Raw genomic sequence first — 20,909 nt, 5'->3', positions numbered from 1 at the left:
AGTGTTTTCCTTCCCAGCTCTAAAAGTGCCCACTTAAGACTGACATAGGCTTTCCCGAGGGAGAGCCAGAGGTGCTGTGTTTAAATCTACCGACCAAAGAGTCATGCTAAATCTAATTTGACCCCACACTTATCATCACTCTTCTGACTAATTCCCTATTCTTAATCTAATTTGTCTGATATATTCCACCCAGTACCTATTACCCTTCTTTTATTTTAATTTCATGGAGGTGATGTTAGAGGCCAGAAGAGGGCGCTGGATCCTCTGGAGCTGGAGTTATGAGTGGCCTTAAGTTTCCCGAATCCGACTGTGGTCCTCTGGAAGGGCAGCAAGCACTTTGGAGCACTGAGCCATGCCTACAGCCCCTTTCTCAGGCCACAGTGGTGCCCTGACCTGTTTAAACAGTTTACCAGCTAATTCATGTCCTTTGCCTTGGAACCTGTCACCTGAGCCGAGGGTCACCTCAAAAACCACCCTTGAACGTCGAGAAAGCAGCCACACCTAGCAACACACGCGCAGAACATGGTGGAGGTTGATGAGCTCTCGCGAGAACTCAACTCTATCGCGTCCTCCGGCCACCAAAGGTGGAGGCGGGGCGCGGCGTTCGGGCGCTTCCGCAAAGATGGCGGCGGCTGCGGGAAGAAGCGCTCGGCTGGCGGCCTGGGGCGAAAGGCTGCGGCGCGGGCTTGCGGCGGGCGGACGAGCTGTGCCGAGTCGCGGCCCTCTGGCAGCGGCTGTGGCCGGCGTGGCCCTGGCAGGCGCAGGAGCAGCATGGCATCACGGACGCGTGAAAGCAGCCGCGCGCGAGAGCACCCTTACGGGGTTGGTGCAGGTACGGCTCAGCCCCGCCCCGCCCTAGACGCCCCTGGGAGGGAGGTGGAGGCACGGGAGACCCCAGGCCGCTGGCGGGAGCCCGGAGGACCTGGGAGCAGAGTGGCGGGAGGTCTCTCTGGCGACGCGTGTGGGCGTGACTCGGGGCACGCCTCTGCCCACCTGGTGGAGAAGGGGCCTTGAGATCTGCGGGTGCTGGGCACCCCGTGTTTCCCCTGGAGGCACCTTTGTTAACCTTTATTGCCAAAGGGTTCCCTGGTCGCTTCTTTGTTGGAAAGGGTGGAGTCGTCCTTCGTCCTACTGTGAGATCCACACCCCCTAGCCTAGAAAATATCAACTGTAAAAGTTAAACAGTTGTTAGTTGCAGATTTTATCAGCTCTAATGACTACTGTTACATAAGTCGAAACCTTAATGTTTTAGTGGACCCCGCCTACTCAGCAAAACAAGTTTTCCTAAACCTGAGCTGTTAGGATGCAAATGTTAAGTACCCTACTTTCAGATAAATACTGTCTGGTAAAACATTGGAAGTTTGAAAATACTCCCTAAGATTTTTATAGACAGAGAAGTATTTCAGTGTTTAGGTTTTTAGTTTTGTTTTGTTTTTAATTAAAAGCAGTATTTTATTTTCCTTGTTAGTTCTAGTGGAAAAACTCAAACATTAAAATAAATTAAAACAAAAAAGCATACCTTACAGATTAAAGGTTGGTAAATGTTATTATTGAGATATAACAGTTTATACAAACATTGACTCCAACCTCACACCACATCTGATTAGAGTTGGAAAAAACTTCTCATGCAATATAGACTTTCTGTTAACTTTTTCTACGATTTATTTTCATTTATATATATGAATATTTTGCCTGCATGTATGTGTATACATTGAATACAAACTTGGTGCCCAATTTACATAAGACTGCATTGGGCCCCTGGAACTAGAGTTACAGGTAATCCTAAGGGACCACATGAGTGCTGGGAACTGAACCTGGGCCCCTTACTATAAGAGCAGCAAGCGTCCTTATCCACCGAGCCATCTCTCCAGCCCCGACATTTTTGTTAATCCTATGCCAGACAAATTTATTGTTCATTATCAGTTTTTCTTGTTGCATATTGAATTCTATCCTATTCAGAACCTTAGGTTAGTCCCCCGGGTGGTATTTTACTTTAACATCAGAAACTACCTAGGATAATAAATTGACTTTTCCGGGGTGGTGCTGGTGCTGAGTTTCCAATACAGTAGGCAAGTGCTCCACTACTGACCGACATCCCACCCCTCCAGTTTAAAACTTTGTAATACAGAGCCACCTTAGTCACACTCCGTGACCTGTCATTAACTCAAAAAACTTCAGCCCATGACACACACTCACTGTCCAGGAACTAAGTTCAATTCCCTCCCACAAGCCCTCAGCAGTTATAAGCTGATTTCACTTCGCCTCCTTTGAATTTTAAGATTTTTCCCTGGTTTTGTTTGTTTTCTGGCTCCCTTTAGCCTATTTTCCCTTTAAATCACTAACTTGAGCTTATCCTTCACACTAGTGTTTATTGTCTTTCCCTAACTTAGCTTTCTCATTCTCTGCAGCTTTGTAAACTTCCACCTAACTAAAGAAACACAGAATCAGTTTTTATAAGTTCTGTTAACAGCAGTCGGCTTGGTCTGCTCTTTGGACTAATTGAAAACCTGGGTTTTTATGCTTTTGCGCCTACGGTGAACATTCCTTCCTTTACAGTGGCTGAAAACTAGTGCATGCAGTGTTGCTGTGTTTTGAAAACTCCCCTCTAGAGCAATAATTTGAATGTATTTTCCTAAAGGGGGACCTATTAATGCTCCTCAACCATTTGGTCACAGCTTTATTTTATGTGTATGTTACTGCGTATGTGGACCTAGTATAATCATGGGAATAGCCTTCACTTTCTTTCTTTAAGTAGAAACATCTAAAGTTAACTTTTCTACTTTTTTATTTCTATTTATTTACATTTTAAGTGTTATCCCCCTTCCCAGTTTCCCCTCTACAAGCCCCCCATCCTCTCTTCCTTTCCCCCTGCCTCTTTGAGGGTGCTCCCCACCCACCCACCCACTCCTGCCTCAGTAGCCTATCATTCACCTATACGGGGTCATCAAGCCTCCACAGGACCAAGGGGCTCCCATCCTAGTGATCCCAGGCAAGTCCTCTGCTACATATCCAGCTGGAGCCATGGGTACTCACTGTGTACTCTTTGGTTGGTGGTTTAGTCCCTGGGAGCTTTGGGGAGTCTGGCTGATTGATGTTGTTCTTCCTATGGGGTTGCAAACCCCTTCAGCTCCTACAATCCTTGCCCTAACTTCCCCAATGGGGTCTCCGAGCTCAGTCCAATGTTTGACTGTGTATATTTGCATCTGTATTGGTCCAGCTCTGGCAGAGCCTCTCAGGGGACAGCTTTACCGGGTTCCTGTCAGTAAGCACTTCTTGGTATCAGCAACAGTGTCTGGGTTTGGTGTCAGCAGATGGGATGAATCCCCAGGTGGGGCAGTCTCTGGATGGCCTTTCCTTCAGTTTCTGCTCTAATCCTTGTCCCTGCATTTCCTTTTGACAGGATTAATACTTTTGAGGTTGGTGGGTGGCCCCATCCCTCAACTGGGGATGGTGCCTATCCACTGGATATGGTCTCTAGGGGTTATATCTTCCCTTTGTTGGGTGTTTTGGCTATAGACCTCCTTGTTGGGTCCTGGAAACCTCTTGGGTCCCTGGCATCTGGGACTTTCTTCGTTTACATTCATCACAATAAATGATTTTTCCAGTGAAAATGGAGAACTTGTGTTAATGGTGTACCACTCTTCTCTGTTTCCCTTGTGACCAACAGCTTGTCACATGGTTTGTGCAGGTCAACAGTAGACATCCAGGTCATAAAGCAGCTGACAGATTGTAACCCTTCTTTCTTTCCTTCGTAATTATTGAAATCCTGTGTACCAGGGCCGTTGCCAAGGAATGAGTTAGGAAGACAGACTGAAGTCTGACAGCAGAGGGCAGTTTTAATGCACTGTTATAAAGCTGGCTACCCACCGTTGGAGGGTCTTAGAAGAGCACCCAGCACACTCCCAGTTTCCTGAAGGGATGACAAAGAAATGGTCATCCTGGAACTGCTTGGCAATCACTTGGCAGAAAAGGAGTATAGGTAATTGGAATATCTGCTCAGAGATCTACAAGAAAGTTTAACTCAGCAAAAGCAGGAGCTGTGAGACTGGTGTGTGCAGTGACCTGAAATGTCATTAAATCACCTGAGCCATATAAGCAGGACTTTTTATCTGAAGGACTATAGGAAGCCATTGCAGGAGTTCTTGGACACGCACACCACCCCTACCTCCACCCTCACCCCCAACCCCACAGGAGGCATCTCAGGTAGAAGAGGTTACTTTGTTTCCAGTACCCAGAGGTCTAAACTTCTCTAATTAATAGTACAAACAAGGCACACTAGACCAGCTGCTCAGCTGTGGGTGGCGCCCTCATACAGGCTTGCATATGAGACCATAACTGGATGTGGGATTGTTTAAAAAAAAGAAAAGAAAAGGAAGGAAGAAGAGAGGAAGAAAAGGAAAGAAAAGGCCACAAATAGACGGTTTCTAAGCACCTGGGGGGTGAGACAATTAAACATAAAACACACAAATGGCAGGTGTTTGTAGCAGCACTCACTGGTTTTCAGTATGTGACTTCACTGGAACCTTGTTCTAAACACTGTCTGAACACTTTGGCTTTGATTCCAGACAGTTGTCTTTAATGAATTGCAGTGTTTTTTCACTACACATACAAAGATCTCTGCTCTTACAGAAACATAGTGATTTTAAGAACCAAAACAACAACAATTTCTACCACCATTTCTCAGTGTGTATCAAATTATTATGTCTCTCATTGTATTGTGTTTAAGTATTTGATTTAAGTTATTGATCTTAGAAAGTCATTACTTGAATCGTGCTTGGAATTAGGACATAATTTTCAACAATTTCTGAAGCACCCATAAATACTCATGTGTCTTTACATATATTGTGTGCTTGCATTGATAACTAAAAGAGCAAAGTATCAGTCAACTTCAGAAAAACATTAAAAACACACTACACCCAGCAGGGCCAGCTCTCCAGCCAAGATTTAAGAGCCCATCTATCTTATTAAGTACTTTTTAAATTTTTATTCTGTTTATTTGTTCATATGTGTGGGTCTAACTGCTCTGCATGTATGGAGGCCTGTTGTGGTCTGTTTCCTTCACCGTGTGAATCTAGGGACCAGAGCTCCAGGCTTGAGTCTGAGTAGCTTCCTTACCCACCGAGCCATCTTGAAGGTCCATTGTTTTAAATTCTTTTTTCTCTGCATGTGCAGTGTGCATATATGTGTGCGTGTGTTCATGGGCGTGCATGTGGAGGTCTGAGGTGATGTCAGAAGTCTTCCTCAGTCGCTCTTGCACCTTATTCTTTGAGGCAGGGCCTCTCAGTCAAACCTAGAGCTTGCAGATTCTGTCTGGTCTTGCTAGCCAGATTGCTCTGAGAAACCCATCTGCCTTTCTAAACTGGGAGTACAGACAGGCACCACCCAACTGACCTGGGATTTATGGCATTTGCATGGACTCTGTGGTCCTCTTGCTTACTGCACGCACTTCTAACAACCGAGCCATCTTCCCACCCCTACCCAAAAGTGTGTTTCCCTCTTTAATAAATAGTAAAAATAATGTATAAAAAAGTTGTCATAAGACAGTTTGATAGTTTATTGTCAATAGATGGTTTAGTGTACCTATTTTACATACCTCTATAACTTCAATTATAAGTGTTTACAGCATCTCAGTGTCCTTCTGCAATTCTTATTGTGCCCACCGTCTTCTCAAGCTCCATACTGTTTGGTTGCCTCTGTGGGAAGAGAATCAAGACCTTAGAGACGTGAGTGAACTAAAAACGAGTTAGAGCTCTCACAGTAATTAGGAAATGGTGGCACCTTAATCCAGAGACTGATCACAGGGGAAGCTGTCCAGAGTCTGACCCGCCTGGTCTTATGTAAGCGTGGTTGTGTTGTTTCAGAGCATGTAATGAGTGCAGTTGGGGACACTGCTGCCTCCGGCCGGAACTTTGTAGTGGAATTTCTTTAGGTTCTTCAGTAAATGAGTTGCTTCTAAATTTTGTCAGGTTATATAGAATATTAGATAATCAATGTTTCCATGGCATCACTTCAGGTGTATTCTTTTGCTTTTCAATGAAAAGAGTCTTCTGCTATTTAAGTGGTCGAGTTGTTTGGTGGACATCGCTGCACTTCTATATCCTAAGTAAGGGTCAGTCCACATCCCTTATTACATAAATTCATTGGTGTAGTCCAGACAGCAGCATAGAGCAATTCCCCAGTGTCTCAGATAAACTCCCTTACACTCCTGAAACCCTAGACACTTGCCGTGTTCCCACTAGAGAGAGGTGAGGAGGAGGCGGTACCCTTTCTTCTGCTGTCCACGGTGTATTATGGCTAGAATAAAAATGCTACAAATACTTAACTGAATGACCAAATAAATTGATAAGGCTTTACTTCTAAAATTATGTAATTTCTCAAAAGTCTAAAATTCACCTCTTTTACCTATCCATAGAAAATTGGATTTTACTATTATATTATTGGCATTTATGTATCTTTATACAGCAAGGCTTTGTCTTTTGCTATCACATTTAGTATAGCAAATATAAACTAAAGAATTTAAGTAAAATCATTGATTTCACTCCAACTAAATTGAAGGGCTTCCTCTGAGAAACCTCAGACCAATTAGATTACTTTTTAATTTTTAAAGTATTTATTTTATGTATGTGCATTCACTGCAGCTGTCCTCAGACACACCAGAAGAGGGCATCGGATCCCATTACAGATGGTTGTGAGCCACCATGTGGTTGCTGGGATTTGAACTCAGGACCTCTAGAAGAGCAGTCAGTGCTCTTAACCGCTGAGCCATCTCCCCAGCCCATGTATAGCCGAGATTGGCCTTGAACTCGTGTTCCTCCTGCCTCTGCCTCCTTCAGCAAGTCCTCCACCACACCGTGCGCCTTTTCATTTGAATAGCCCTGGCGTATAGCAAAAGCCAACTGAATAGTGTATTTTCGCGTCACGTAAAGGTTAAATGCTGGGTACTGTTAAGATGGCTCTGGGTAAAGGAACATTTACCAAGCCTAACCTGAGCTCAAGCCCTGAGACCTACGTGGTGAAAGAAGAAAACCAGTTCCTACAAGTTATTCTCTGACCTCCACAGACACACACACATACACACATAGCACAATCAATAAATGGGTTTTTTGTCTAATTTTTTGTTGAATGCTTATATTTGTGTGCCACTGCTCACCTCAGCTGAAGGTTATAGAACGTCTGTATCTTTGCAGTACCCTCAAGAAACCCAGAAAAGCAGCAGGGCCAAAGCACAGCTATCTACCTCTAGGCAAGGAAGACTGGACACTGAGGCAGTAAGGTTGGGACACATAAAGCTGAAAGTCAGCCTCTTTGCAGCACTTATGGATAGATTCTACCAACAGGAGTCTGCCATGTCAGACAGGGTGACTGGGCTGACTGACCTGCACAGTCATAGCATTTCATGGTCACTGCGTGTTGAACTGGGTGTAACTCAGGGTCTCTGGAATTGCTGTAGAAGCTGCACTGCAGAGCTGTCTGGAAATGCCAGGAAGCGAAGGATGTTTTCCTGAAGATGCAGCCAAAGCCATTGTACCTACTCATGGGAAGTGGCCTGGACCTTTGATGTGGGCCTTTGGGCTCCATCTCTGAATAAATAAGATAGACTGGGACATAGGAACAGATGCCTTTCTATTTCTGGTGTCTTTCAGTGTCAGTGCATTGTCCTCTGTTGACAGGATAAAGTTTTTCCAGCTGGCAAAGGAGTGGAATTCCGAAGTTCCAGGCTCAGTGTCATGGAGCAGACCCGAGAAGAGTGACTGAATGAAGACAGTTCCACCGAGTTTCAGGGGACAGGGAAACTCAAAGGATTTAATATGTGAACTTAAGGAGAGATGTGAACAAGCGTCTATTCACCCTAGATGAAGCACAGATAACCAAAGGAAGAGCTCCCTCAGTCTACCCTAATGACCTAGTAAATTTGTTTTGCTCCGTTGCAGACGCACTGGTTACGGCAGAGTGGTTATATTGCTGAAAAGTCCTGCCTTGGTTATTATACTCTAAGCTTCTCCCAAGACCAGGTGCAGCCGAGACACGAACGCTAGCGTGTGAGGTTTAGGTAGGAGGGAGTGGCTGGAGTCCCAGGGCAGAGTCAGGCGATCTCCCTTTCCCATGAGAGAACTCAACAGGCTCAATCTTAATGAAGGTCGATAAGACAGGAAGTCTCAACCGCTCTGCTTCAGATAGCAATGGCTGAGCTATGGGACCTGTATTGGAGTGTAGTTGATAGACAAGGTGTCACACCATTACAGAAAACTTAACTGTCAACAGGCATGGTGGCACATAGAAGGCAGAGGCTTCTCTGAGTTCTAGGACAGGCTGGTCTTCGTAGTTCCAGACAGGCAGGGTTATGTAAAGAGAGTCTGTCTAAAAACAAAAAAACAAAAATGGGAAAGAAAGCTGACTCACTCTCCTTCTTCCAGCAACAACCAGAACCAATAGCTCCCTCCATTCCTCTTTCCCTGTCTCTTCAGGGATTTGGCCTGGCTTGAGCTTGCATGGTTCTTGTGCACACTGTAGCAGTTACTGGGAGTTCATGTGCAATTGCCCTCTTACGTCCTGCAACAAACACTTTTAAGGTGGATCTTTGTAAATATCTGGCAGGCATAAGACAGTTACCCAGTATGTCAGCATCCCTTAGAAATGATGCACTAGTATGACCTTTGCATCCATGCCCTACAGCCACCTCTATGACTCACGTCTTCAGACATGTATTTTAGCTTTTAGTATTACTCATTCTTTACTATGATTGAGCATTTTAGTGGCATCAAGATGGGCTGCAGTACTAGTAGGAAGCTTGAATTCTTAATTTTTTGTTTGTTTTTTCGAGACAGGATTTGTTTGTGTAGCCCTGGCTGTCCTGGAACTCTCTTTGTAGACTAGGTTGGCCTTGAACTCAGGAGATTCTCCTGCCTTTGTTTCAAGAGTGCAGGGCTTAAAGATATGAGCCCCCCACCACCTTCTAGCTTTAGTCCTCCTCTGTTCTTAAAGCATTTTCTCCTGTCACTGAGTGGTGGCTAATGCTTGGTAGAATGTCCCTTAGGATTGGTCACTGTTTTCTTGTGGTTTATGTACTTTTGTCAGGAATTCCACTGAACCGCACAGTCCTTACAGCACCTCAGATCAGGTGGTACAGGACGTAGCTCGCTGTCCACTGGTAATACTCATCCTGTGGTGAGGTAGCATTTGTCAGGTTTCTTCACTATAGATTAAAAAGTATTACATTCTGATTAGTCAAGTTCTATGGGGAGCTACTGTAAGTCTTCATTGGACATTAAGCTAAAGAGTCCAATTTCCTCTTGTCATAAACCAAACATCCCTGTGTATCTCGGGAAACAATAGTTAGCCTCCTCCCACTGGTGCTGATGCTGCCCTTTCCTTCTACTAAGTTTAGATGTCGCTTATGCTGACTTGATCCTGGAAGGATCTGCAGTGACTTAGAAAAGGGCTGTTGCTGGGTACAGGTTCCTAAGGGAGAGGAAATGGTAACAGGAGAAAGACAGGCCAAGAGGGTTAATGCTGTGAGATCCTGGGTTGTGCTTCAAGTGAGCCATACATTCGGTTTATCTCAGCAAGGTGAGAGAAGCAGGCTTGTTATATACTTCACGTAGACGCATAACTGATCCTGTGACTGGAGTTTACTGTCCTGTTCCTCTGATAAATACGGTGGTCCTTCCTGTGACAGTCTCCAGTCTCTACTGGAGCAGAATGCTTGTCTAACCAAAAAGCACAAGGTCAGTGGCCACAGACGTGCAGCTCAGCAGAGTCCAGGACAAAAGTGAAGGAGAGCTTATATTTGTGGTGTGTACTTCTGTGCAAAGGAGTAAGAAGATGGTTAAGCCACTAACAGTGCATAAACTGAGACTTGCTGCGCTGTGCTGGAGTGTGCTTGGGTTCATTTACATTACTGTGTCACTGGTAATAAGATTTGCAGCAGCATATGGAAGCTCGATAACCATGAAACATTATAAGGCCAACGAAAATATAAATCTTTCTAACAAGAGTGCAGAGAAGTTTTTGTTTTTATCTTACTGCCTCAGGTTAGAATGTCTGGAAACAGATAAATACTGACAACCTTTGATGTTAATAAGCCCAAATGAAAGTCAAAAAATCACAGTGGGTAAATGGCTAGAAAATGAAAAGAAAGGTGGCACAGCGACTCCTGTAATTAGAGGTAATCTGTGATTTGGCATAATTATTTGTCCTGCGTGAACAAAAGCCTGTCTTCCCTTTGTCATTATAGAGCAAGACTTGTTTGTCTTACTGTACCATGTGGGGGAAATTTCCTGCAGGGCCAAGGAGAAAGGCAAAGCGAATGCTAACATAGAAGCAGAAGACGTCCCCTTTCCTGTCGCAACTCAGTTGGTTTCACTGAGCCCAAGTAAGAAGCTACTTTTGCTTGTGCTGTAACACAGTCTTCCATATATGCTCCATATAATGTGGATAAATGTGTGTGTAAGGGCTTCCAGTGCATAAACATAGCCGGAACCACTAATGGTAACAGTGTAGGAGCTTAAGGGTCATGTGCTTGTTATAATAGGAGTAACCCAATTCCATATATAACATTATTAATGTTTCTGGATTTCAGTATAACTTGAATATTTTGTGAATCATATTTTAGTGATATTTTTGTATCTGGTGATACAAAAGTGTTTGTTTCCATCTATGAAAGTTCCATGAGTGTGTGATAGGTAGAGTAAGGTTGGGATCACTAGAAGGCCTTATCCGGTCCTACTTTATCCACATTATATGCTCCATATGTTACATACTAGGGGTGTCATGCCTAAGATGCCAGCTATCTTCGTCCTCAACCTCTTAGCTGCTATATACCTGGGAAATGAAAATCACCTTTTAAGTTAGGTAAATATAAGTGGAAAGAACAGGTGTATGTCAACACATTGCTCCAGGTATGCCAGGCACAACCTAAAGCTTGCCTGTCTACTCTGGGATTATGTACAAGAAGCTGTACGTGAGTTGCTTTCTGTGGTTTGTTTATGCAGAGTAGATATCAAGAGGTTAAATCTCATCTTTGTATTTTTAAAACAAAGGCTTTTTCAGTTTCATTTAGCCATAATCACCTAATTAAGAAACCCATTTAAATCAAAAGCAGATCCCTAGGAAGGCATGTCTGTCGTGTTTAAACTCACAGCCGTGGAGTTTGTGGGATGCTGGGAATTACTCGAGGATTGAAGTCTGATTGGTGTACTGCTATTGGGTGTTATCGCATCATTCTCTGTCTGTATGTGGCTTAGTGGGTGCCCCAGAGGTGGAGCTGTAGCTGCTGTACTACCAAGGAAAAGCAGTAACCAGCTGAGTGCCTGAAGGCTCGTCTGATAGCACCACATGGTGAGCTGAGCCAGCATCCTTAGCCCTTCTGGTAGAGCTGCAGAGGTGCTGGGTGTAGAAGGTGGTTTAGTGGCAACCAGAAAAAGTAAGAAGAAAGCATTGGAGTTTGGCCACAAACCACTGGGATCAACGGTCAAGAGGCTAGAGAGAGGGTCAGCAGTCAAGAGCACCCACTGCCCTTACACGGGGTCTGGGCTTGGTTCTCAGCACCCACAGCTCAGCCTGTAACTCCAGTTCCAGTGCATGGAGAAAAGAACATAAACAACATGGAGTGCGGTGACAAAAACAATCAGAATAGTATGTTCCCAAAAGACACTCTCTCAGAAACTCTTTACTGTTTACTCCTATCTTCTCAGTGATAGAAACATCATATTCAACACTCGAGCTTTTTTCTTTTTAAATGAAGACTTTGTATTTTGTCAGTAGGTTTGATCATTGCAGTGATTAGGTACATTTATGTTACAGCCGTGGCAGTTATTTCTTGGAACACTAAAATAATATTATAATTAGTGAAATTTCTTGAAATATGTTAGGAAAAGATCTAGAGATTTTGGGTTTTTTTCCTTAAAAATTACTTACATTTTTTCTTTTATTGGAATATGTGTATATATTATAGAAAATTTAGGGGGAATAAAAAAAGAAATAAAAAATTCTGCCTCCTCCCATGACTTGAAAAGACTAGTTACTCGTAAAGTTTAGGAACTGTACCTTGAGTAGAAAGGTCTCTTTAAATTTATTTAAAACCTTACAAGACTGTAAGAACCAGGAAGGAGCAAAGATATATCCTACTGCTTCAGAGCAGAAACCTTGAACCTCAAGTGTGTTACTGTATGCAGACTGGACCATGTTCTGATGAGTCAGTCCATGAAATCATGTGGAAAGTGTGTTTGCTTTTTTTTTTTTTTTTTCAGAAACTTCACAAATAGTCAAAAGATTAAGAAAGATGACAACTAATGAATTATTGCCCATTGTTGTAGAAGAAAACCAAGGATACTAATGTAGCCCTGTACTCGAAACACTTGAGAAACAGACCAGTAGTTCAAGGTCATTCTTCATTACACACCAGGTTCAAGGTCAACTTGAGCAGCATGTGGCTCTGCACACACACACACACACACACACACACACACACTCTCACTCACACACACACTCTCACTCACACACACTCACACTCACTCACACACACACACTCACACACACACTCACACACACATACACTCACTCACACACACTCACACACTCTCAGACCTATTATAAAAATAAAGCTGTTAGCCCTGAAAGCAGTAATTATGGTGGTTGCCGGCACTGCACACAGCAGAGTGAAGTCCTCAGGCCTGTTTGGAGAAGAACCTTTCCCTGCGCTCCTGCTCTCCCAGCCCTTGTCTGCATTCCTCTCAGTGCTTCTCTGGTAAAGCCGTATTTACCTCGCTTATTCTGGCATCTGCTTGTGTGTAAAGCAGTGAGGACAGCATCCACAGGGCTTTGGGTGATTCCAAGGAAACAACAGAGTGAAAACAAGTCAGAATTATGCAGGTCCTCATGTAAGACTGCCATGAGCTTTGCTTTGCATCTGTCTCCACCGCCGTCTCTGAAAAAGGATGAGAAATCTGGACATTTTGCCATACCTTGAAAGCAAGGTCAGGGGCCTATGCTTTCACTGGTTAGGATCCATCTCTCTGCCTTCCTGATTCTTAGCATTTGAAAGTCTTCACATATCCTCCTGACTGTATGAGAGAATGGTTTCTCTGCTCCAAGTACACAGGTGGGGTCACTGAGATCATGTGCTCTGTGACCTTTCCTCTTCCCTCGGTGATTAAGAGCATTGATTACTCTCCAGAGGACCTGGGTTCATTTTCCAGCATCCACATGCCAGCTCACAGCCTCTGTCACTCCCATTCCAGGGGACCTGACACACTCTCACAGAGACATGCGTGCAGGCAAAACAGCAGTAAACATAAAATAAAAATAGTTTAGAAACTAATTTTAAACAAAGTTCCAAAATCCACTTAAGTTTTCAAAAATTCAGTTACTCTTTGCTGTGTCACTAGCAAGGAACTCGCAGCTTGGACAGATCTGGCACCTGAACCATTTCGGAGCTTCAGGCTCACTGAAAGCTGCAAATTTCTGCCCCTCTCTCCCCAAGCTCACATTATTCTCTTCACTATCACCGGTGCAGGGTAGAAGAACTACCAGTGCATTTTAAGAGAAAAACTAGGCTGGCAAGAGCAAGAGTTCAAACACTGAGCCAGGAACTATGGCAGGGAAACATGACTCCAGTAGTTGATCCTTGACCTTCACACTCTCACTCAAACACAAGTGTAAGTAATAAGTTAATGAGGAAAAAAATAAGAGAAAGATGACCAAAAGTTGGCTCTGTCCACACTCTACCCTTTCAGTCTGTAACAACTTACATGTTTGGTTTTGCTTCTTCTAAGTGTTGGTTTTTTGAGACAGGATCTGTATATATGAAGCAGTAAGAGCTCGTAACTGCTGAACTATCTTTCCACTTCACTGGCTTTGTTTCTTACCTAAGATTTTAGGGACCTACACCTGTACTCAAGTTACATGTGCTACACACACACACACACACACACACACACACACACACACACACGTAAACACACATGCATGTCATCAAAAATAAACTGTTAAAAAATATATAGTTTTGTTTGTTTTGTTTTGTTTTGTTTTTTAAGCCAGGCAGTTGTGGCACATGCTGGCACACCTCCCAGCCCTTGGGAAGCAGAGACAGAGACAGGAAGGTCTCTGTGAGTTCAAGGCCAGCCTGGGACTATAAATCGAATTCCAGGATGGTCAGAGCTGTTACACAGAGAAACCTTGTCCCCAAAAAGGAAGGAAGGAAGGAAGGAAGGAAGGAAGGAAGGAAGGAAGGAAGGAAGGAAGGTAGGTAGGTAGGTTTCTTAAAAATTATCTTATATTTTCAAGTATTGGGGGTTTGTTCTGGTTTCCATTTAACTGACATACCTCTGAAGAGCCTCTTTTGGCACAGGCCCCTGACTGCATGTGACCAGCTCCCCAAACTTGGTTCTTGACTCACTGGCAGGTTTGTTTTGTTTCGTTTTGCTCTGTATATGTGTGTGTGGTTTGGGGTTACTTTGGTTTGAAACAGGATTTCACTGTAGCCCAGGTTGGTCTGGAATTCATTGCTAACCAACTACTCAGTGTCCCAAGTACTAGAGAAGGAGGTGTGAGCGAGCGTGTCCACTCAGCTTCTCTGTCAGGTTTTGCCCGTGTGACCCCACTCATGAAGGCTGCAGAGACTGAACACTGTCGCACTGTTAGAGGACGCGGGTTCACTTGATTAGCAGCTTTACTTTTGTTTTGCTTAAATCCAAAAAAAAAAAAAAATCTTTTCAGGGATTATACAGCAAATTCTATTATGGAGTTTTAAAACAATCCTTATCACAGTATCTTCAAATTACTAAAAGCATGCATATGTCATCATGAGCTCTGTTGAAAGAGTGATGGAAAGGTAGAAAGGGAGTGTTGGCAAACCCTGGGCTGAGGTGATTTTACCACATTTGTGCACAGAGGGTCCTGAGAAGTCTTTGAACAAGAAATTAATCCGTCCGAGTGCTGTAAAGCCCTGTGACTTGCTATCTGTGTTGCACACGTATGGAGCTCTGTGACTTGCTATCTGTGTTGCACACGTATAGAGCCCTGTGACTTGCTATCATCTGTGTTGCGCACGTATAGCCTGTGGTTCATGTGCCCTTGCTGGTGTTGCTGCCTGCCCATTGGCTCATCTATCTGCTCACTTCCTGCAGGTAACTGTTTCAGAAATGTTGTATTTCAGGCTGCCGAGGACCCAAAGATGAAGCAGTGGGAAAGTCCATTAAGACCTAAACTACCCGTGGGAGCAGGCCTGAAATCTATCAGATTATTCATTGAGATTTACAGGAGAGTGAGACAGCTGGTGTGATCCAGGTTCAGAGTGTTCTGTTTCTGAGAGGGTCGTTTCCTGGCCTCTGTGCTAAGCAGAACCAAGGCAGTACCCTCTGGTGTAGTCAGCACAGCCACCACCTGTCCATGGCTTCCTTTCTTCTTTTTCTTTTATGAAAGCATTTGAAAATCTACAGTAATAAGTATGCATAATTTGTGTTCGTAATAAAATTATTACAAAGGGTCTTTATTTCTCTTCATGTGTGTAGTGTAGTTATTTAGTAAAATTCCACGTGGCAGAGTGCACAAGGTGTCTAAAACTTTTAGTACATTATTAATGTTGAGATATATACATAAAACAGACTTTAGTATATTGGTTCTAAGACTAAACTTTTTCTTAGTTATTGTTAATAGCACACCTTCAATTGAACTGGTTACAGTTCACAAAGATCCACTGGTTCGTGGTATGGATCTTCAAAGCATAAACAGTGTTAACTGTGTACTGGGTAGTGGGGGACAGGAGAAACCAGGCATTTCCTGTTCTGGGAGAATCCAGTGAAGGCAGACAGTTCCAACACTGAGCACTGGAGCACTGATAAAAAATGCCCTCACAAGGAGGACACCCATCCCCGGTGCTTACCCAGGAGGGACTCTTGGAGGAGGTAAATTCAAACAAGGAAGTTACCCAGTGCGGGGAAGGACAAGGAACCACAGACTGAATTGTATGCCTAGCTTTGTCGCTTGTTTCATTACAGTCAAAAACAAATAAATGGTTGGTGTGTCTTCTAGAAAGGATCACTGAAGTCGATCAAAGGCAGCAGAATAGGTATTAGCCAAGGACACGCCAGCCAGCGATCCAGATCAGTTATCAGACAGTCCTGATCGCAGCAGCCAGAACTGCGACCAACAGTGTGGGTTACAGGTTTGCTTCTCACAGAAGTCAGCTCATTAAGGGGCACACGATCAGTGAGAACGTGGGTTTTGTCTTTGATTAAATTACAAATCCGTCCCTTTGTTTTCTTTCTTTTTCTTCATGTGTGTACTTCTTTAGTGAAACTTACGACTGAATACATTTAAGCTTTCATAATCTTGCCATTTACCTGAAAGTGCTTTAGAACTTCTACTCTTATTTTGTTTTGAATACATTCTCATTTATATGCAGTCAGCATACTGCCAGGTTTGTTGTTGTTTTAATAATTTTAGGTTTTTATGGAGTTAGGTATGGGGACTGAGAGATCGCTGTCACTAATCAGCAGTGAACTCTAAAAAGCCACCTCACTGTGTTTTCCTCTAAGCTGAGGGAGAAAATGAAGCCAACAGCCATTTGCCAAGGGTCAGGATGAGGGGTATGAAGGAGTACTGAGAATGTGGGAGCATGGGGAACACGTGGCAAATAATCTCAGGACGAGCCATGGCCACAGACTGCAGCTGTTCCAGGAAGGGGTGGGAGGAGCGAGGGAATCCTTTAATCCAGCTCTTCTGGCTCTGAACTGTGTCGCATACTGCGGGACACATTATGCTGAGTGCTGTGGTCCCTGCCTGCAGCTTCTGTTCCTGACTCAGCCCCCACAGCATTCCCAGCTCCCCTAAAGCTTTACTTTCCAAGAGCTTTTGCATGATGCCTGTGGTTTGTCCATTAGATCAAAATCTCTCTCACAAAAGTTCCTTCTTAACCGCTCAGCGGCTCCTTAGCTGCCTAGGGAGAAGGGCTCACACCTCAGACAGATGCCTGATACCAACTAGCTTTATGCGTAAATCTAATTGCAAAAATCTTTAAATACACTAATCCAGTGCATATCTTATTATAAAAAACAAAACCAAAATACCATGATTAATTACCTGCAAAAATAGTGATTGGAGCATAACTGTTACTCTTCTGGTACACACACTGGGTAACTGCTGCTGCTGCTGCTGCTGCTTTCCTCTGTTCAGCAGCACTCACTCACCAGGAAGCAGAGAACCTTGTGTCTGCTTGATGCTTTGTCACAGATGTGCTTGTTAAATAAGGTTGCTGTTAGAGATTGTAGGAAGAGTTCACACGTGAGTGTTTACCTTCTACTATTTAGGGAAGGAACCAAAGTAACTCAACTATTTCTTAAGGAAAATGTTACTTAATTAAATTGGAGTGAGTGACACTGGTAATATTTTAGAGTCATGTTGAGATTTTAACTTAAGTAGTGTGTGTGTGTGTGTGTGTGTGTGTGTGTGTGTGTGTGTGTGTGTTCACTTGAGTTCTAAGTTAAACTTTTTGTTTAGATCACAGAAGTTACAATGTGGCTCTTAGAAGGCAGTATAGAAAAATGAATATTATGCTAAGTAGTCTGTTTTATAGGGGAAAGAACAGTAAAAGAGAAGCTGGGCTGTTTTTTATCAGCGCCCTTCTTCCCTCGACACAAGTCCATTCTGCAGGGTTGGGGATGAAGTACGTGAGAATGTGTGTGTTACACCAATAGGAATAAAATATAACAGCATATAATACACACAGGCGCCATTTCTTCTTGCTGTGCTTATCAACGAAAAGCCATCCTCACTCTTCTGCTTCAAGAGAAGGCTGGAAGACAGTCAGCAGCAAAGCACCAGCGAGGCGTTCCCAGTGCCCAGGGTTCTGAGAATAGCCCCGTCTCCTTGGCCAAGGCTCTGTCACTGTAGAGTTCACCATGAGACATAACTCATGCAGGGAAGATTTCTAATTTAGTCTGGAGTATTTTGTTTCATATACAATAAAATCTCCTTCATCCGGAACAAAGTAGAAAATGTGTAATGAGTGAAAATTTCTAGTCGTAAAGTTTTCTTTAAGAGAAGACATTTGGTCACAGCACAGAATGTTCAGAGGCAGAGCAATCTTATCCCATCCAGATTATTGCCAATTCCAAAATAAAGGCCCCAAATATAGGTCTTACTTACTGTATTTTGTCTAATTCTGTGTGTGTGTGTGTGTGTGTGTGTGTGTGTATGTGTGTGTGTGTGTGTGTGTGTGTGTGTGTGTGTGTGTGACATTCTGAAAGCTGTAACACTAAGAAAGGCCCTTTCTGTTCCCACTTTATTCTTGAGAAAAGCAAAGACTAAAGAATGTTCAACAAAGAGCAGAGAACTTACTTTTTGTAATTTGTCACTTCATGGATAAAAAGTAGAGACAGAAGGGTGAAGCACCTGTTGCTTTAAAGGCAATAAATGAGTGAAATGTTTTAACAGAAGTCCTCAGCTTTCAAAGATCTCTTTTATCCATTTCCCATCACTCACTGCTCCTAATACCTTTGTCACATTTTTTACTGCATTACAAGTAATCCTTGAAATCCATGGAGCATTTTATATATAACTAGAACCATGTGGACGGTTCTCACATGTGCAGTTTAGCCCCAAATCCCAGCTTCTTCTCTCTCTCTCTCTCTCTCTCTCTCTCTCTCTCTCTCTCTCTCTCTCTCTCTTTTGTTCCTTCTTTCCCACATATTTAGTCTTAGATGCAGGTTTGCAGAGCAGTCATGGGGGTAAATGGGAAGAATTTCTCCCCCACTCACCAGCTTCCATCTAGAAAGTCTGAACATTCTCCCTAGGTTTAGGGTAACAGCCTCCAGCAGGCCCTGAGCGGCCCTTTGATCTCAGCCTGCATTCTTCTCCCTCTTCCTTCCCTAGGAGCTGGCTCCCCAGGCAGCTGCCTTGCAGGAGTCCCTTATTTATATGTAACTGTATACACTGGCCAACAGAGTCGATTTGTAGAAGCACCTTATGAAATCTTGTTCAGATAAAGGGTAAGTTTAGTGTTTATCCGTTCCTTTTGGAATAGTTCTGTTTGTAACAAACAGGTTAAGTAAGAAGACAAAAAATTCCAGTCTCCCAGGTTAAATAAGTTTAGTGCTGATACATGACGGGTTGGGTGTGCAGACACAGCCCACACCTGCTGCTGCCGCCACCAGTGCTCCACATTACAGTGCAAGAACAATATGGCTCTGACTTGTTTGTTTGTTTGTTTGTTTGTTTGTTTGTTTGTTTGTTTGTGACATTTTGTTTTATAGGACTTGAGAGGGACATACTCATGGAGGCCAGAGGACAGCTAGTAGGAGACAGCATTTTCCCTCTGCAGTGTAGGCTCTGCAGATCTAATCAGGTCATAAGAGTTGGCAGCAAGCATTTCTGCCTACACAACCATCTTGCTGGCCATTTTAAGAATCATCTTAGAGCTAGTTCTATCTAAGCCTGTACCATAGCTCTTTGAGGGGTATGTACATGTGCGTACATGTGCATACATGTGTGTGTGTTTAAACAAGCTTTAAAAGGCTGAGTCTAGCAATAAGGATATCACATTTGAAAGCCTATTTTAAAAGACTAAAATTGGGGGCTGGGGATTTAGCTCAGTGGTAGAGCGCTTACCTAGCAAGCGCAAGGCCCTGGGTTCAGTCCCCAGCTCCGAAAAAAAAAGAAAAAAAAAGACTAAAATTGATCAGTCTCCCATGAGATGTAAACTTATTGAAACATGAATGCACACATACAAGGCAGTGAGAAAAAAATGTTTTCCTGTTTGTTTATGGTGGTCTTTTTCTCTGTCTTAGCTTGACCAGATCCATTTTCCAGTATGACTGCATCTTAACTGTGCTCTCTTAACATCCATTGCCTCACTGACTTCAGAATCTCCTGTTTCTTTTGGAATGTTGTTTTCACTGTTTCTTGCTGCCTTTACCTTATTCTTTCCCCCTCAGAATTTTGTTTCGGCTTTATCTTAGATTTTAAAGAGACATTCTAGCTAGTTCTGTTATTTGCTGAAAGCTGATGTGACTGTTCCCTGATGCTGTCCATCTTGATCTAAGTACCTGTCTGCGTCATATCAGGTGAGGAGCTCAGCAGTGCTAGCGCCACCCGCCATGTAGTGATGAGCAGTAGCAGGGTTAGAAGGTGGCTGACTGAGCTGGGGCAGATCCTATGGCCTAAAGTGCTTGGAAGTTCTCCCTGTGCTCGAGTTGGGGTTATATCCAGTGGGGAGTACCTTTGTTTCATTTGTTCTCTCATTTCGGGGTACCTGCCAGTTTAGCTTCATAGTTCCTAGGTCACAGTTATTCTGGCCACGATGATGCTGGCCCTTCCCTGGACAGGACATGGGAGGAAAAGGCTGACTTTGCACCTTTGGTGGGCACAGTGATGGGGACATGAGGTAGGAATGGGAAGTACCAACCAGAAGCAGACACCCCTTCGTCTGTCCCTCAGAGTCCTGCGGTTAGTAGCCTGTGCCTGGCACACTGTTCTCCCTGCAAGAAGAGGCTGGTTCTGCCTGGGTTGTCCATCCTGCAGTTTCAGACACGACTTTACTGTCCAGAAAGTCCTTTAAGGCAAATTTTAAACCTTAAATTTTAGCATGGCTGTTTAACTTTGGGGTTTTCGGTTTTTTGGTAAGTAAGAAATGATTAAGAACTTTTGCTTACTGATCTCATGAATTAGTAAATTTTTTAAATGATTTTTTTACTCTAAGTAAAAGTCTTCAGGAAGGTGCATTGTACTGTTTTTTGTTTTGTTTGGGTTGAAAAAAACTAGTGGGGGCTGGGGATTTGGCTCAGTGGTAGAGCGCTTGCCTAGCAAGCTGCAAGGCCCTGGGTTCGGTTCCCAGCTCCAAAAAAAAGAAAAAAAAGAAAAAAAAACTAGTGGGATTTTTGTTTGTTTGCTTGTTTGTTTTATGTTTGTGAGTA

The 20,909-nt window shown here is 43.5% G+C and overlaps 1 protein-coding gene across 3 annotated transcripts in view; it reads left to right on the top strand.

The window, feature by feature from the left end:
* Positions 1-602: 602 nt before the first annotated feature.
* Micu2 (mitochondrial calcium uptake 2) overlaps positions 603-20,909 on the top strand; it is an 82,016-nt gene continuing 61,709 nt past the window's right edge. For 2 of the 3 annotated variants that reach the window (XM_087584922.1, XM_087584923.1), the window contains exon 1: positions 603-832. In XM_087584922.1, the coding sequence (XP_087441048.1) occupies positions 623-832 (210 nt within the window). In that variant the 5' untranslated portion in view covers positions 603-622. The remainder of the gene's footprint in view (positions 833-20,909) is intronic. The other variant, NM_134396.2, reaches the window with a different exon arrangement.

The sequence above is a fragment of the Rattus norvegicus genome, chromosome 15, assembly GCF_021556685.1.
Source record: "Rattus norvegicus strain SHRSP/BbbUtx chromosome 15, alternate assembly SHRSP_T2T, whole genome shotgun sequence".
Classification (NCBI taxonomy): Eukaryota; Metazoa; Chordata; class Mammalia; order Rodentia; family Muridae; genus Rattus; species Rattus norvegicus.
The sequence above is the reverse complement of the archived record's forward strand: the minus strand, read 5'-3'. Positions and strand labels throughout refer to the sequence as shown.